Below are 17,482 nucleotides of genomic sequence, written 5' to 3'. Positions count from 1 at the left end.
GCTCCAGGAAGTCCATTCTCAGTTATACTCCTGAGTACTCCTTCACTTTGTTCCTCACATAGGGGTGGGTGCAGGTGGGGGCAAGAGGAAGAATCGGGGTTCGCAATTCTGAATTTTGGCGGGATTGTGTTCTGTGTTAATTGAGCTGAAGAGCAAAGAATTGCATGAATTTACAGCCCAGAAACTGGCTACTTGATCCAAGTTGGTATGCTGGTCGGCATTCTTCATGCACGGTGGTACAGTGAGTGGTTAGCACTGCTGCCTCACCGTGTTAGGGTCCCGGGTTTGATTCTGGTCTCGGGTGACTGTCTGTGTGGAGTTAGCACGTTCTCCCCGTGTCTGCGTGGGTTTCCTCTGGGTGCTCTAGTTTCCTCCCACAGCCCAAAGGTGTGCAGGTCAGGTGGAGTGGCCATGATCGATTGCTCCTTGGTACTCAAAGATGTGCCGGTTGGTTGGGTTACGGGGTTATGGAGATAGAGTGGGGAGTGGACCCATGGCAAGGTGCTCTTTCAGACTCAATGGGCCAAATGGCCTCCTTCTGCATTGTAGGGAATCTATGGACAAGCCATCTCCCATTGTACGGCATCTCAACCCATCAGCATAGCTTTCTGCTCCTCTTTTCCCCTCATTAACCCTTCCCCCTCCGAAAAACACTATGCTATTCAGAACATTCCCGCCACTCCCAGGGCAAAGATATTCTCCTTGGTTTCCTTATAAGATTTGTTTGTGACTATAGATGTTCTTCTCGTCTCTGGTACCAAGGCTGGGAATTTCCTTAGCAGAGTTGATCGCTTTGCAAACCGTTGCGGACAAGGCTTTGTAGACAAGTAAATGTGGATTCTCCCTGGCTTTGGTTTTGTCAGTGTTGCAACATGGGATCGGGGAAATCCTGACGTACCAGCATGAAGCAATATCACAGAACTGAATCTTCTTTCTAATAATAGAATGGTCACAACACAAGGGGGGACACCCAGCCCATTGCGCCCCTGCTGGCTCTTTGCAAGAGCAACTCAGCTGGTTCCACTCCCTTTTGCTTTTTCCTTGGGATCCCTGCACTTTGTTTCTCTTCAGTTAGATGTCGAATTGTCTTCTGGATGCACGATTGAATTCACTTGACCACACTGTCAGGTAGTGCATTCCACATCCTTGCTGTCTTTCCTCATGACGTCATTGCTTCTTTTGCCATGTTCTCTGGTTCTTGCCTCTTACACCAATGGGAACAGTTTCTCTCCACCTTTCCTGTCCAAAACACTCGTGATATTGAACGTGCCCAACAAATCTCCTTCAACCCTCTCATCTCGAAAGGAAAGAGTCCCATTTATATGTACATCTGTGTATGGGATACAGCTTGGCCAAAACAGACTAATTCTCCCTCATACAAACATATCAACATAGAAATTAGAGCAGGTATAGGCCACTCAGATCTCAGGCCTGCTCTGCCATTTGATAAGATCATGGCTGATCTTAGCCTTTGACTCTCTTGTTAGACAAGAATCTGTATGTCTGCCGTAAAAAATATTTGTGACATGCTCTCTGTGGAAGGAAATTCGACAGATCTACAATCTTCTGAGAAAAAGATTTCCTCATCTCTGTCTTAAGGGAGGCAACTTGTTCTAGTTCTTATGGGAGCAACAAGGGGGAACATCCTTTCAACATCCACACTGTCGCGTCCCTTCAGGATCGTGTACATTTCAATAAGGTCACCTCTCATTCTTCTAAAGTCCAACGGGTACAGACCCAGCCTGTCCATCTTTTCATCATAAGATAACCTCTTCATCTGTCTGTGCGGAGTCTGCACGTTCTCCCCGTGTCTGCGTGGGTTTCCTCCGGGTGCTCCGGTTTCCACCCACAGTCCAAAGATGTGCAGGTTAGGTGGATTGACCATAATCAATCGCCACTGAGTATCCAAAGATGTGCAAGTAGGTGGGGTTATGGGTTTTGAGAGGGGGGGGGGGTGTCTCTAGGTAGAGTGCTCTTTCGGAGGGTTGGTGCAGACTCGATGGGCCGAACAGCGTCTTCTGCACTGTAGGGATTCCACAAATCCCAGGAGTAAGTCATGTGAACATCTCTGACTGCTCCTGACACAATTAGGTCCTTTTGTAAATAAGGACAAAACTGTTCACCGTGCTCCAGACGTGCTGTCACCAATACCCTGTACAACTGCAGCGAAACATCCCTACAGCCATATTCCATTCCCCTTTCAATAAATGCCAACGTTCCATTTACTTTCCTAATCACTTACCTGCAGAGTAACGTTTGTTATTCATGTACCAGGACACGTTGATCCCTCGGTACTGCTGGGTTTTTGCAACCTTTCTCCATTTCAAAGTGCACTGTTCCTCTATTCTTTCTGCCAAAGTGGAGATATCCATATTTTTCCACATTATGCTCCAAATGCCAAATTTTTTCCCACTCGCTAAACCTATCGAATTTCCTTCGCAGATTCCTTATGTTGGCTTGAAAACTTGCTTTCCCACCTACTCATCAGCAAATGCAGCAACCGCACTTTTGTTCCCTTCGTCCTAATCATTGATTGTAAATAGCCGTGGACCCAGCACTGATCCCTGGGACAATGCACTTGTTGCATCTCGCCAACCTGAAAATGATCCATTTATGATGCTGTTTCCTGTTGACTAATCGCTACTCTCTCCATGTCAATATGTCACTGCGTCACATCATGAACTCTTATTGTCTTTGATGTAGTACCTTGTCAAACACCTTTGGGAAGTCCACGTACACCACATCTACATGTTCCCCTTTATCCGTGTTGCTTCCCACTACCTCGATAGTTAGTCAAACATGATTCCCATTTCACAAAACCATGTTGACTCTGCCTGATTGCATTGGGATTTTCCAAGTGCCCTGCCATATTCCGTGGTAATATATTCCAACACTTTCCCAATGACGGAAGTTAAGCTAACTGGCCTAGTTTCTATCTCATTCCTTTGTTGGAGAGAGGAGTACATGTGCCATTTTCCAATCTGATGGGACTGTTTCAGAATCTTGGGAGTTTTGGAAAATTAAAACCAATACATCTGCAACCAATTCTTTTCAGACCCAAGGATGAAGTCAATCAGGGGACCTGTCAGCTTTTACTCCTAAGAATCTTCTCAGTACCCTTTCCCTGGCGATTGTAATGGTTTAAGTTCAAACTGTTCATGGGTTGTACATTTTCCATGGGAGTTTTATATTTTCCATGGAAAGAGAGAAATGTAATAATCTTTATTAGTGTCACAAGTAGGCTTATATTAACACTGCAATGAGGTTAGTGTGAAAAGCCCCTAGCCGCCACACTCCGGTGCCAATTCGGGTATACAGATAAAAATTCAGAATGTCCAAATTGCCTAACAGCACATCTTTCGGGACTTGTGGAAGGAAATCGGAGCACCCAGAGGAAAGCCACACAGACACAGGGAGAACGTGCAGACTCCGCACAGTGACCCAAGCCGGGAATCGAACCTGGGACCCTGACGCGACAGTGCTACCCACTATGCTACCGTGTGGCCCACTGTGCGTGTTGTCTGAAGACATTCAACCGCTTCTGTTGGATATCACAGACTTCTGGTGCACTTTGGATCACCTCCCCCACACCCCCCCCCCCCCCCCCCCCCCCAAAACAATTTGGATAATTGTCACCCACTCCCCAACCATCCCTCCCCACTTTGGAATCTCTATCCTTGTAACTTTAGCTGGCAGGCTCGTTTTCCTGGCCGACAAAGGCACAGTGGGCAAGTGACCTCTGTCTTTGTGATTTTATGATCTTGCCCTTACACACCACATTAAAGGTTCCAGTGATTGTAAAGGATTCCTTTCTAGCACATCAATATCAACATACCAGACAAACAGTGGCTCTGTTGCCTTCAATTGATTGGAGTCTGCATTCGGAGCTTGTATGTTTTACATTTTTTTATTTGCTCTTTCATGGGATTTGGGCTTTGCTGACGAGGCACGTTCCCCATCCCTAATTCCCTGGAACCAAGTGGCCATTCCGGAGGGCAGGTGACCATCAGCTGTATCGCTGCGTGTGTGGCGCCATTTTTAGACCCGACCAGGTAATAAGCACGATAGATTCCCTTCGCTAATAGGACATTAGTGAACTTGATGAGTATTTTTTTTTTAATGACGAATCAAAATTTGTTTCATGGTCACTATTACTGAGGCTAGCTTTGAATTACAGATTGGTTAAAAAGTCCCACCAGTAGCTGTGCTGAGCCGTGAACCCATCCACCTGTAAGCTATAGCTTCTGGGTTACTGGTCCAACACCATTGTCACTACGCCACTGACAACTCCACCACCCCCCTCCCTCTCTAGTTTACATCTGTTTTGGAAATGGATTAGGTATCGCCAGGCTGCTATGCAAACTGCATTGTGATGATGCTTCTTTATTTGCAATGGTAATGTTCAAAAGCACGGATGCAGGTTATACTTCAATACTTAGTATCCTGGACGCATTGGAACAAAATCAGATTACAGTCGATTAGCATCTCCGTGTTCTTATACTATCCAGCAAATTCAGCACTCGGATCCTTCGCCCAGCTGTTCCTTTCTTTTTGTTAGTTACTGGAATTAGCTGCAATGCTTGTTTACCTTTCGAAGCATTCAATTTGATTTTGATACTGTACCAGGTTTTGTTGGGGTGCTGGCCTGGGTTCACTGACTGCAGGCCGAAGGCTGCAAACTCAAGCCTGACTCCCGAGGCCTTGAGCACATAGTCCAGGCTAATGCTCCAGTGCAGTTCGAAGAAAATGCGGCACTATTGCAGGTGCCATGTTTTGTACAAGATATTAAACTTTCGCATGAGTCTGAAGGATCCCACGGTGCTATTTCAAAGGAGAGAAAGGAATGATGCTTTTGTTGTGAGGCCATTGCAGAGTAAAGTCACCGTTCTACAATTCCAGAGGCCACACCTGGAGAACTGAGCTCCGTCTTCGTCACCGTGCCGAAGGAAGGGACATGCTTACCCTCGGCTGATTGGAAGATGGGTTCGCTAAACTGAATTCTGCGTTGGACTTATCATTTGAGGACAGATTGTGAAGGCTAGCCCTACATTCCCTGGAGTTTGGAAGAATGAGATATGCAACATCTAATAACAAGGGCGGACTTGCAATGAAACACACCGGGCGAGATTCTCCGCAAATGCGGAGAATCGTAAAGGCTGCCGTGGGACAGGCCGTGACACACGGCAGACTTCACGCCCACTTCCGGGGCCGATTCGCCCCCCCGGGCGGGGCTAGGAGCGCGGCCCCGCGCATCACGGCGGCGTGGCCTTGACGACGGTCGTCAAGGCCGCATTTCAAGCGTCACGTCGGCTGACGCGGCCGATGAAGTCGGTCGCGCATGCGCAGTTGGCGTCTTTTCCCTCAGCCACCTCGCAAGACGTGGCGGCTTGATCTTGCAGGGCGGCGGAGGGAAAAGAGTGCGTCCATTACGGACGCACGGTCCCCCTTGCCACGGCTGTGGTACTGCCGTGCCAATCGGGCCCCCAGATGCCCCACACGGGCATCTGCCACCCGTTTCACGACGGCAGCGAGCAGGTGTGTTTGCTGCCGTGTTGAGATGGGCGTGAATGCTCGGCCCATCGGCCTCGGAGAATCGCCGCTCCACGTAAAAAAACGGCAAGCGGCGATTCGTGGCGTGGGTCGGGCGTGGGGGGGGGGGGGGGGGGGGGTGGGGGGAGGAGAATAGCAGGAGGGCGTGAAAAATTTCTTTTTAAGCGAGCATTTCCTCAAGGGTGGGAGAATTCGCTTGTGCCCAGAGCTACAAGCAGGAAGGTACGTAATGTGTCGATGGGAAGTCTGGTTGAATGTGCCGCAGCTTGACCGAACTTGCCTGCCACTTTCCTCGGCTTTGGTTGGTGGTTTATCGATGTACTCCGTCCATTGGCATCATGCACTGTGGCGTGGGTTGGCGGACGCTGCTGTCGATCTTTTGTTGCCTCGAAGCCAACACCTTCATTGCTCTGGGTGCCAGTGAGAAGAGTTTCTGCATGTGTGGGAGCCTTCCACTACAATTAAAGGGAGGCGGTGACGCAATGGCATTGTCGCTGGATTAGTAACCCAGAGACCAATGGTAATGATCTGGGGGGCGTAGGTTCAAATCCCACCACGGCAGGTGATGGAATTTAAACTTAATAAAATATCTGGAATTAAAAGTCAAATGATGACTGTGAAACCATTGTCAATTGTTGTAAAAAGCCATCTGGTTCACTAATGTCCTTTAGGGAAGGAAATCTGCTGTCCTTGCCCTGTCTGGCCTACATGTGACTCCAGATTCACAGCAATGTGTGGTTGACTCTTAAATGCACTTGGGGATGGGCAATAAATGCTGGTCGGGTCAGCGACGCCCACATCCCGTGAACGAATGAAAGAAAACTGCTCAACAGTGGGCGGCAGCGCGCTTCCCAGGGTGCAGCGCAGTGCGGGATGGCTTCCCAGGGTGCAGCGCAGTGCGGGATGGCTTCCCAGGGTGCAGCGCAGTGCGGGATGGCTTCCCAGGGTGCAGCGCAGTGCGGGATGGCTTCCCAGGGTGCAGCGCAGTGCGGGATGGCTTCCCAGGGTGCAGCGCAGTGCGGGATGGCTTCCCAGGGTGCAGCGCAGTGCGGGATGGCTTCCCAGGGTGCAGCGCAGTGCGGGATGGCTTCCCAGGGTGCAGCGCAGTGCGGGATGGGTTTATCTTTGTTGACTGGCAGTAAATGGAACACGAGCGGCGAGTTAAAGGGGAGGATTCTCAGGGGAGCTGGAAACTGGGACATTTGAGTAATCCGGAGAGACACAGTTGGGGCAGTGGGATGCCTGAGGAAAATCTGGGCCTGACCCGGCACAAAAAAAACGGAACACCTGCTCATCCAGGAATTTCAGAGCTTGGGCAGAAATGGGCGGAAAGAATGGCCGCAGAGAGCAAGAATATGTGGGAAAGCATTCAAAGCCGACCCACCATTCGCTGGAGGTGCCGGGGTGCGGGGTGGGGAAATGTTAAAAGGCGCCGGGGATCTGGGCGTGTTGAGGAGTTGCTTCGCATTCCATAATCTTGGACACCAGTCGAGATGTTTTAGCACCGAAAGGGTTAATGGTTGCCTTCAATTCTGTGGTTGCTGTTGACTCATACAAGAGCTTAAATTAAAACTCGCATTAACTCGATCACAGATTAAATCCAGCGCAGCGGACAAAGAAATCTGTTGAAAGGAAACGAGATATGATGAAATCCAAACAGGAGGCTTTGGGAAGGGAAGGGAAGAGAGATAAACCTACCCCTGAAAGCAGGAATGACTGAACAAACTGTGTGCCATTGTCCTCTTGTCACATTTCTCCTTTGTCTGATTTCTTTTGTCCAGCGGTCCATTGTTCCATTTCCTCTCGTTCGCATTTCTCTCCGTTTCCTTTCCATTACAAAATAGATTCTGTTGTTTCACAAGCTTTTCTGTTTGAAGCTGCTCTAACTGCCACTTTGCGCAGAACTGTTTGACTTGTAGGTTGAATTATTTGAGTTATTTATTGTTTGCAGTGATATTATTATCGCCAGAAATCTCTCTGCTTTTTTCGGTTCCAACCCCCCCCCCCCCCCCCCCCCCCCCCCCCCCCACCCCGCCCCCGCCACCACACCATTTACTCAAAGGGATCACGTGTTTTTTGTCATCTGTCAAAAGGTGAATCCAATATTCCCTTTTGTTGGGTGCAGAATGGGCTTGTGTGTTCCCAGCAAAAATCCATTTTGCACTCATTCTCTTGGCCAGCTTCTCTCTTACAGAAACGTCAGCTCTGAAAGGACTCTGGCGATGCCTGTGGAGCTGCATAAAGAACTGTTTTGTTGCCTTAGCTGTTGGGGTTTGTCGAGACTTAAAGGCAAACCGCCACCTTTTCTTAGTGCACCACACGACGTGACTCGGTTGTTCCCAAATGCATGGGGCGTACCCCTTGAATTATTGTCCCTTGCCCTTTCCTCTCTGTTCAATGGTAAAACATGCGCCACCGCCCCCCCCCACCCCACCCCAGCTCCTCCCCTTTTCCCTTTGCGGATCCATCGCTTGGTATACTTTGCAACCATTGAGCTTCAAGTGTTAGATCAAAAGTGAACGAATGTTAAATCTTCTGCTTTTTCTTCTCCCCATTCCTCCCCCTCCCCATCCTGCAGAATGTCCGCACGACAACTGGCTTCTTGTTGCATGGAAGTGAATGGAGACATGATTATGGTTCACGACCAGGTGAAAGTGGAGGAGGTGGAGGAAGAGAGGAGCGGCTACGGATCTCTCAGCGCTTCTTTTCCCAACAACCCTCACCCTGAGGTGCTTCAGAGCAGGGCGGCCCTGGGGCGAGAGAACTCTGACCTCGAAAGGTCGGGGGTCGTGAAGCAAACGCATGTAAGTTACAAACATGAGCGCGCGGCTTCTGGGGCCAAAGCTAACTCTGGGCGAGAGCTGAATCCCAGTCAGATTGACTTTCCATCGCCGTGGAAGAACTTGGCAAAGGCCCTGAAACTTGTCGAACCATCCAACTGAGGGTTTGGTTGGATTCCTGCAAGTGGCAGGACAGGCTTGTCATGGGGTGTTTGGGCACCTCGAGAAGCAATCATCGTTGTAGTCAAATCATGAGTAAAAAGCGGGAGGTCAAGAGTTGCATGGCTACTTCTTGGATCTTGTGATCTCACACACACTTCCAGGCACTCTGTGATTCACCATCACCAACACCTGAATCAACTGGGGTGACATTTCAGTTGTAATGCAGTGATTGCTTTAAACGTGACGTTAAATATGATAAAGTATTTTCAGCACAGCAATGGACAATTGGGCCCAACTGGTTCAAAGCACAGAGTACCCAATTCTTTTTTGTCCCAATTAAGGGGCAATTTAGCGTGGCCAATCCACCTACCCTGCACATCTTTGGGCTGTGGGGGTGAGAGCCAGTCGGACACTGGGAGAATGTGCAAACTCCATATAGATAGTGACCCGGGGCCGGGATCGAACTCGGGTGCTTGGCGCCGTGAGACAGCAGCGCTAACCAGTACACCACCGTGCTGCCCCAAGACATTGTTAATCACGTGAGCGGCAGTGATTTAATATTTTTTAAAAATCCGAGTCCATTCTGGCTGGGATTAGTGGGGTCGTCCCCGGCGCCTCCAATGCTGGGAGCAACCCAACAACCCCTCTATCTAACGGCATTTTTTTGCTATTTCGGACCCGGGAGGGGGGGGGGGGGGTGTAATGCCAGAGGCCTTCCTTGCCTGTGGCATCTGATTGCCTATGAGACCTCACCAAGTGCCGTTCCGCCTGGTCCCTGTTTGTGGGGACCGGCGCTAAAAGGCGCCAACTGGGGTCTCCTCTGCGATGCTGCGGATGAAATGAAAAAAATGAAATGAAAATCACTTATTGTCACAAGTAGGCTTCAAATGAAGTTTACTGTGAAAAGCCCCTAGTCGCCACATTCCGGCGCCTTTTCGGGGAGGCTGGTACAGGAATTGAACCGTGCTGCTGGCCTGCCTTGGTCTGCTTTAAAAGCCAGCTATTTAGCCCAGTGTGCTAAACCACCTGGATGCTGGGACTCGGCCAGTAAATCGCACCCAGCATCCTCTTAACCCATCAACATATCCTTCTGTTCCTTTCTCCTTCATCAAGCTTCCAAAGTTGTATCTAACATTCCTTTAAATGCATGTGCTATATTTGCAGTAGTGAGTTCCGCATTTTTACCACTCTCTGGGTTCTCTCCTGAGTTTCTGTTACATTTATTAAGGACTATTTTATATTTATGGCTCCCCCAGCCTGGTCCTTCCCACAAGTTGAAACATCTTCTTCTCCCTGTCTACTCTATCAGCACTTTCATAAGTGTGGCCTAACAAATTTGTTCCAGATGAGATTAACACAACTTCCAAAGTAAAAATGCTGCAGGCGCTGGAGATGTGGAATAAAAACAGGAAATATTGGGTGGGATTCTCCGGCCTCCCAGCAGCGTGTTTCTCATCAGCGGCGCGCCGTTCGCTGGCGACAGGATTCTCTGCTTTGCCTGCGGTCAACCTGGGGGTGGGGGGGGGGGGTGGGGGGAAGCGGTGCGCACTGCCGACGGGAGCAGAGAATCCCACCCCGGGCCAATGGCTGGAGAATCCCGGCCATTGTAAACGGGTTAAGCAGCAGCGAGGGAGAGGGGAACCGGGTAAACGTTTGAGGTGAATGACCTTTCGTTGCTGTTCCCCCCCATCACGAGTGTACGCTGTGTTGCCTAGCACTTTGAATGTCACTGTCATTCCGGTCGGGCCAAAACACAGGTGCCATGACCTTCTTGTAAGATGTTTCTGATTGAAGCACCTGCCTTGTCAACGGACTTAGTTGCCTGGGTGGATGGAAATTTGAGTCGTGAGCCATGCCTTGAGCAGGTAACCCATATTTTTGATATGCTACATGCCCCGTTCTCTATGCCCCGGAACCCATGATTCTTGGGATTGGTGCATTATTAATATTGTCCGGAAACACTGTCATTCCTGTGCTTAATGAGTTGGTAGAAGATTAATTAGACAAACATTAAAGGAGATCCTTTTCTGTTGATGAGTGGTTTGGGATTTTGGACAGAGTCTTGAAATGAAGCTCGGATAGAGATGAAGGTATTTGTACCCAGTGAGTACTTCAGCACAGTTAGAAACGCTGCCAGTCTCTTACTGTTGTATAGATCACAGATTCAAAAGCAATTAACAGTATGTTGAAACAGGATGTGCGTGACATGGTTAACGCAACAATTAACTTCTAAACCCATGGCCTAGAAGGACAAGGGCAGCAGATGCATGGAAACACCAGCAGCTGCAGCTTCCACTCCAAAGCAAACACCATCCGGACTTGGAATTATATCGCCGTTCCTGCACTGTCGCTGGATCACACTCCCTCCCTAACAGCACTGTGGGTGTACCTACACCACATGGACTGCAGCGGCTCAACACAATCTTCTCAACCACAATTAGAGATGGGCAATAATTGCTGGCCCAGCCAGCGACGGTCACATCCCATAAATTATTTTACAAAGCTGTAAATTCATCCTTTTTCTTAATCTCTTCGTTCACAGGATGTGACCATTGCTGGCTCAACCAGCATTTGTTGACCATTCCTAATTGCCCCTTGAGGAGGTGTTGGCGAGCAGCCTTCTTGAGCCGCTGCAGTCCATGTGGTGTAGGTACACCCACAGTGCTGTTAGGAAGGGAGTCCCAGGATTCTGATACAGCGACAGTGAAGGAACGGTGATACAGTTCTGAGTCAGAATGATGAGTGCCTTGGAGGGGAATTGGCAGGGGATGATGTTCACTTCCACCTTGTGCCTTTGTCCTTCTAGATGGCAGAGGTTGTAGATTTGGAATGTGCTGGCAAAGCGTCTTGGTGTCTTGGTGAGTTGCTGCAGTGCATCTTGTAGATGGTACACACGGCTTCTACTGTGCGTCAGTGTTGTTAGTTAAGTCTGAGTATTGTCACCCACAGATACATAGAAATATTGAAACTAAGAGCAGGAGTAGGCCATTTGGCCCTTCAAGCCTGCTTCACCATTCAGTACGATTACGACTGATCCTTTATCTCAATGCTATATTCCCACTTTCTACCATCCCCATTAATGCTACTAAACTCTAAAAAATTAACTATCACTTTATTGAATGCATCCAATGACTTGGCTAGCATTTTCTTCTGCGGTCGAGATTTCCACTGACTCACTACCCTTTGAGTGAAGACATTTTTCTCAATCTCAGTCCTAAATAGCCTACCCCATTTTGATCAGATCTTCTCTCATCCAGTGAATACAGGGCCTTTCACTCCTCATAGGTCAGTCCGCCAACTCCAGAATCAGCCTTGCGAATCTTCCCCTGCCTTCCGTCTGTGGCGAAGTATATCCTTTCCTAGGTAGGGAGGCTAAAACTCCACGTGTGGCATCACCAAGGCCCTGTATAACTGCAGCAAGACATCCCTACTTCTGAACTCAAATCCTCTTGCAAGGAAAGCCAACAGATAATTTACCTTGCTCATTGCTTTCTGCACCTGCCTCTCCACTTCCATTGACTGGTGGTACGAGGACACCCGGAACTCTTTGTTTTTTTCCCCCCCCTCCCCTATCACTATCACTGGCAGTGCCGCAGTGTTGAAATTGCTCTTCTGTGGGGCAAACCATTCAATTTTTGACTGAAATCTGTGCAACCCCATCAAGGCTGTGGCAATACTCACTTGCCTATTAAACAGCGATGATAGGCTTTTCTGGTCCTTTACCTATGGCCCATCTTCATAATGAGGAAGACATGCACCGTACTGCTACACGGACTGCACTAGTTGAGTCAACCCTAACATTGTCTTTTTCTGCTCTATAATGGACCCCTGCCCAATCAACAGGATGTCATTAAATTCATGAGAGTTAGATAGCCAGCTATGAGAGAATTTACTTACTTGCCTTTCAATTGCTGCTTAATAAAGTCAAAATAAATGTGACGTGGTGTTTAGGCATAAGTAGGTATTTGGACAAAATCACACAGGTCCATGTACCTATTGCTGCACACTTAGGGTATTGGTTCCACAGAGTCATAAGCCCTCAGACTTCTGATCTCCTCCCTTTCAAATCTCCCTTTCACCTTTTCTTTGCTCTCCGAACAATTCCAGCTTCTCTGGTCTCTCCACTACTGAATTCTCTCACTCTCGGTACTATTCTGCTAAATCGCCTCTGTACCCTCGCCAAGGCCTTCAAACCCTTCCTAAAGCATGAGGCAACACTTGGCGCACTCCTTCCTCCAGCCAGCTGCCACTGGGAAACAGGCTAACTGTTAAACTGCACAATGACGTTCGATCCCATTGCTCCAGGGCACTGCAGACTAATCTCTCGGCTTTTTTCTTCTTTCCCCCCCCTACCCCCCACCCCCAATTTGTTACATGTAATGAAAAATTATTTGCAAATTGAAAGGGGCCTTTTCGATATTTATCATTTTTAGATTTTGTGATTTGAACATCAATTTTTGAGGAAAACTCGCTTTTATTTGAACCACAGTGCGTATTTTATAAGGAATGTTAATTTCAGTTGGCCATTGAACCAAGAATAACATCCCAGTTTTATTTTTTTGTAAAGGGGGTGGGATATACCAATCAAATATTTTTGTTGCCTAACAATTGTAAAGATTATTGCTTCTTTTTTTCCCTCAATGATTTTCTTTTTCTCTACCACCTTCATGGTCTTTTTAACTTTTGCCTCTTTTTTCATTTCTTTCCCCTCCTTTACTGCAATTGTCTTCTTTCATCCCACCTCAATGTATTTAGCCCTCAGTAAGCCACCTCGGCCTAGCGGCCATAGACCGGAAGCAGAACTAACAATAGAAGAGCGTTCTCAAACGTAAGTGAGCAAGCTGTTGTGTCTCTCTTGTTATCTGCCTGTAGTTGTAGCTGGTCCTGACAATAGTCATCTACCTCTGTTGCCAGGTAAATTTAGGGTACCTATGGCACAGTATATATACGGCTAGTCCAGTTCAGTTTCTGGTCCACGATAACCACCAGGATGTTCATAGTGGGGGATTCGGCAATGGTAATGCCTTTGAGTGTCAAGGGACAATGGTTAGATCCTCTCTTGCTGGGGATGGTCATTGCCTGGCACTTGTGTGGCATGAACATTACTTGCCCCTTGCCAGCCCAAGCCTAGATATTGTCCAGGTCTTGCTGCATGTAGACGTGGATTGCTTCAGTATTTGGTGCTAAACATTGTGCAAACATAGAGCGAACAACCCCACTTTAAAAAAAAAAGTATTTTATTACAAACATGTATCAAAACAGGATACAACAAATAAACATCCTGGGTTTCATACTTCCCAGCAATCAACTGGAAGCATGGTAGCTTAGTGGTTAGCACAATTGCTTCACAGCTCCAGAGTCCCAGGTTCGATTCTCGGCTGGGGTCACTGTCTGTGCGGAGTCTGCATGTTCTCCCCGTGTGTGAGTGGGTTTCCTCCGGGTGCTCCGGTTTCCTCCCACAGTCCAAAGATGTGCAGGTTAGGTGATTGGCCATGCTAAATTGTCCTTAGTTTGCAAAATTGCCCTTAGTGTTAGGTGGGGTTGCTGGGTTATGGGGATAGGGTGGAGGTGTGGGCTTGGGTACGCTGCTCTTTCCAAGAGCCGGTGCAGACTCGAGTGGCCTCCTTCTGCACTTTAAATTCTATGAAACTGTACAGTCTGTACACTTTTTCCCCCCTCTTTTGAACATACTCACTTCTGACCTTATGATGGAAGGAAGGTCATTGATGAAGTAGCTGAAGATGGTTGAGCATAGGGCACTATGTGCCTTTGTACTCGCTGCAAACCTATTGCACCTTTTTTATTTTGGCCAATCCACCTACCCTGCACATCTTTTGGGTTGTGGGGGTGAGACCCACGCAGACACGGGGAGAATATCCAAACTCCACACGGACAGTGACCCGGAGCTGGGATCAAACCCGCCATGAGGCAGCAGTGCCAGCCATTACGCCACCCTGATGCCCTCTATTACATCACTTAACGTTTTTAGTTCTGGTGAGGGTTCACTGACGGGAATTTTCCGGCCTCTCCCACTGGCGGGATCTTCTGTTCCTGCGTAAATCAATGGACTTTTCAGAGTTTCGCTGTATCTGCCGTAGCAGGACCCACTTCGCCGGACAGGAAAATCCCTGGCTGCTGTCTCCTCCATGGATTCTGCCTGACCACACACAATCACGGAGCTGTTCCAGCGCAGAACGAGACCCCTCCAGTCAACATGTCTGTACCGGCTCTCAAACACAAGCATCACGATTTAGTGCCATTCCCCTGCCTTTTCCCCATAACCCTTGCACATGATTTTATTCAAATAATCATCTTGTGTCCTCCTGAATGCCTCCACCACACTTCCAAGACCTGCTGCGTATTTTCTGAGTAGGTGACCGATTATGCTGGAAGGCGGATTTCCGTCCCTTAAATCAGGCAGTTTGAAAGACAAAGTGTATCCAAACCTCTACAAGCGGAGAGTGAGAAAGGAACAGGGTTTGAACCCTGTGTTGCTAACATCAATCTGATCCATACCGACAAGCACCCCCCGCCCCACCAACATAGAACATAGAACAGTACAGCACAGAACAGGCCCTTCGGCCCTCGATGTTGTGCCGAGCCATGATCACCCTACTCAAACCCACGTATCCACCCTATACCCGTAACCCAACAACCCCCCCCCCCATTAACCTTACTTTTTTTTAGGACACTACGGGCAATTTAGCATGGCCAATCCACCTAACCCGCACATCTTTGGACTGTGGGAGGAAACCGGAGCACCCGGAGGAAACCCACGCACACAGGGGGAGGACGTGCAGACTCCACACAGACAGTGACCCAGCCGGGAATCGAACCTGGGACCCTGGAGCTGTGAAGCATTTATGCTAACCACCATGCTACCCTGCTGCCCCAAACATTTAAGGTTCTGGCTCAACAGCAAAAGGCACGACCCTCTGCGTAACAACACCTCCTCCAGAGAAGGATTTAAAGGTCAATGTAAAGTCCAATTGAAAAATAAATTTCTGTGACGTTGGTTTGTGTGAGGAATGACGTAGAACTTCAGTGAACAGCCATAAGATTTTGGGAAGCCTCCTTAAACTCTACACGAACAGCTTTAATGCTGCGTTTTCCTACTTTGTCACTGAGCAACGCGGATCTTCAACCTTGCAAATGAATGTTGTGCACCCTGAAATCCGTTAACCATGCGGCAACTAGGTGAACTGGACTTTGGAGAGAAGAAGTGCGATGTGTCTAAGGGGGTGGTGCATCTTCCTCTTCAGGAAGACGGTAACTGGATAACCAGATTCCTTCAGTAAGCACTTTGCTCCCCTGCTCGCCCTTCTCTCCCTCCTCAACTCTTAAACATATAGGTAATTGTTAAAGAAATTGCTGAAATATTCCCCGTTCTATTGCATTCAATGTTCTAGGAGGAAGGTGCCATTTTTGTGGAAGTGTCTAACTGGCTTTTGTTAACCCTGGAATGAGACTGACATATTGGAAGCCACATGAATTAGTATCATTTTTAGTTTAAGTTTAGAATCCTTTTTAGTGGATGAATGCTATTTAGGTTAACAAGTGGCAGTCCTTGTTTTTGAGGAGGAAGAGTACTTTGAAGTGAAAATATTTCCACTCCTAACAGTCACGGGAGGCACGGTAGCACAGTGGTTAGCACAGTTGCTTCTCAGCTCCAGGGTGCCAGGTTCGATTCCCGGCTTGGGTCACTGTCTGTGCGGAGTCTGCACGTTCTCCCCGTGTCTGCGTGGGTTTCCTCCGGGAGCTCCGGTTTTCTCCCACAGTCCAAAGACGTGCAGGTGAAGTGGATTGGCCGTGCTAATTTACCCTTGGTGTCCAAAATGGTCGGATGGGGTTACTGGGTTACGGGGATAGGGTGGAGGTGTGGGCTCGGGTAGGGTGCCCTTTCCAAGGGCTGGTGCAGACCCGATGGGCCGAATGGCCTCCTTCTGCACTGTAGATTCTATGATAACACTCACCCATTAAGTTGTTTGCTGCTGTTCATGGGGCCCAGTGTTGTTTTTGATCTGTATAGGATGGGGCACTGTGTCTTGACAAATTCAAACTAACTGACCTTTTCCATTTACAACTCAGGCTTCATCTTCACCAAGGGAAGAAGGGCAACAGGACCACAGCAAATTCACAATTGCATTAAGCAACTTGGAAAGAATGGATTTCAGTAAGAATTTGACTGAGGGTGAGTGCAGCCACGTGCGAATTCAGATTAACTGTTATGATTTACAATAATTCTCGCTGAGCTTCAGATGTCCTTTAGAGTTGCAGCAAAGATCATCTCTCTCTTTCCCTCCCTATTGCTCATGTGTCTGTGTGCTACTCTGTGCATCCAGAGAGCAGGCCTTGCATCTGACCACGGGACGGTAGCACAGTGGTTAGCACAGTTGCATCACAGCTCCAGGGTCCCAGGTTCGATTCCCGGCTTGGGTCACTGTTTGTGCGGAGTCTGCACGTTCTCCCGGTGTCTGTGTGGGTTTCCTCCGGGTGCTCCAGTTTCCTCCCACAGTCCAAAGATGTGCAGGTTAGGTGGATTGGCCATGATAAATTGTCCTTAGTGTCCAAAAAAAGGTTAGGTGGGTTACGGGGATAGGATGAAGGTGTGGGGTTGGATAGGCTGCCCTTTCCAAGGTCTGATGCAGACTCAATTGGCCACATGGCCTCCTTCTGCACTATGAATTCTATGATTCTATGAGACCTTTGCATGCAGTGCTGCCTTGTACATGGCAACTAGGAGACTGGCATGGATGGCCTGTGCCTGGTTGTGACCTCTTTCCTTGCCATTCAACTCTCGCCCTGATAGCTCCTTCGGAATTGCTTTGTTGAGGAATTATGGATGGGGCTGGCTTTGGTGCGTCACTGTGCCAGTCACAAACTGGGAATAACGGATCGGCTGGGAAGATTTTGGACGGGAGGTCCGAAGTGTTCGGGCCCTTTTTGGAAGAGAAAAGGTTAAGAGGTGACATAATGGAAGTTTTCTAGGT

The 17,482-nt window shown here is 48.5% G+C and overlaps 1 protein-coding gene across 7 annotated transcripts in view; it reads left to right on the top strand.

The window, feature by feature from the left end:
- LOC119978085 (transcription factor SOX-13-like) overlaps window positions 1–17,482 on the top strand; it is a 181,839-nt gene that overhangs the window by 117,347 nt on the left and 47,010 nt on the right. For 4 of the 7 annotated variants that reach the window (XM_038819474.1, XM_038819468.1, XM_038819473.1 and 1 more), the window contains exons 2-3: window positions 8,129–8,354; window positions 16,581–16,683. In XM_038819474.1, the coding sequence (XP_038675402.1) occupies window positions 8,130–8,354; window positions 16,581–16,683 (328 nt within the window). In that variant the 5' untranslated portion in view covers window position 8,129. Of the gene's footprint in view, window positions 1–7,332; window positions 7,466–7,628; window positions 7,840–8,128; window positions 8,355–13,247; window positions 13,321–16,580; window positions 16,684–17,482 lie in introns of those variants that run through there. The other 3 variants (XM_038819470.1, XM_038819469.1, XM_038819475.1) reach the window with 3 other exon arrangements.

This window comes from Scyliorhinus canicula, chromosome 15 (genome assembly GCF_902713615.1).
Source record: "Scyliorhinus canicula chromosome 15, sScyCan1.1, whole genome shotgun sequence".
Lineage (NCBI taxonomy): Eukaryota > Metazoa > Chordata > Chondrichthyes > Carcharhiniformes > Scyliorhinidae > Scyliorhinus > Scyliorhinus canicula.
The sequence above is the reverse complement of the archived record's forward strand: the minus strand, read 5'-3'. Positions and strand labels throughout refer to the sequence as shown.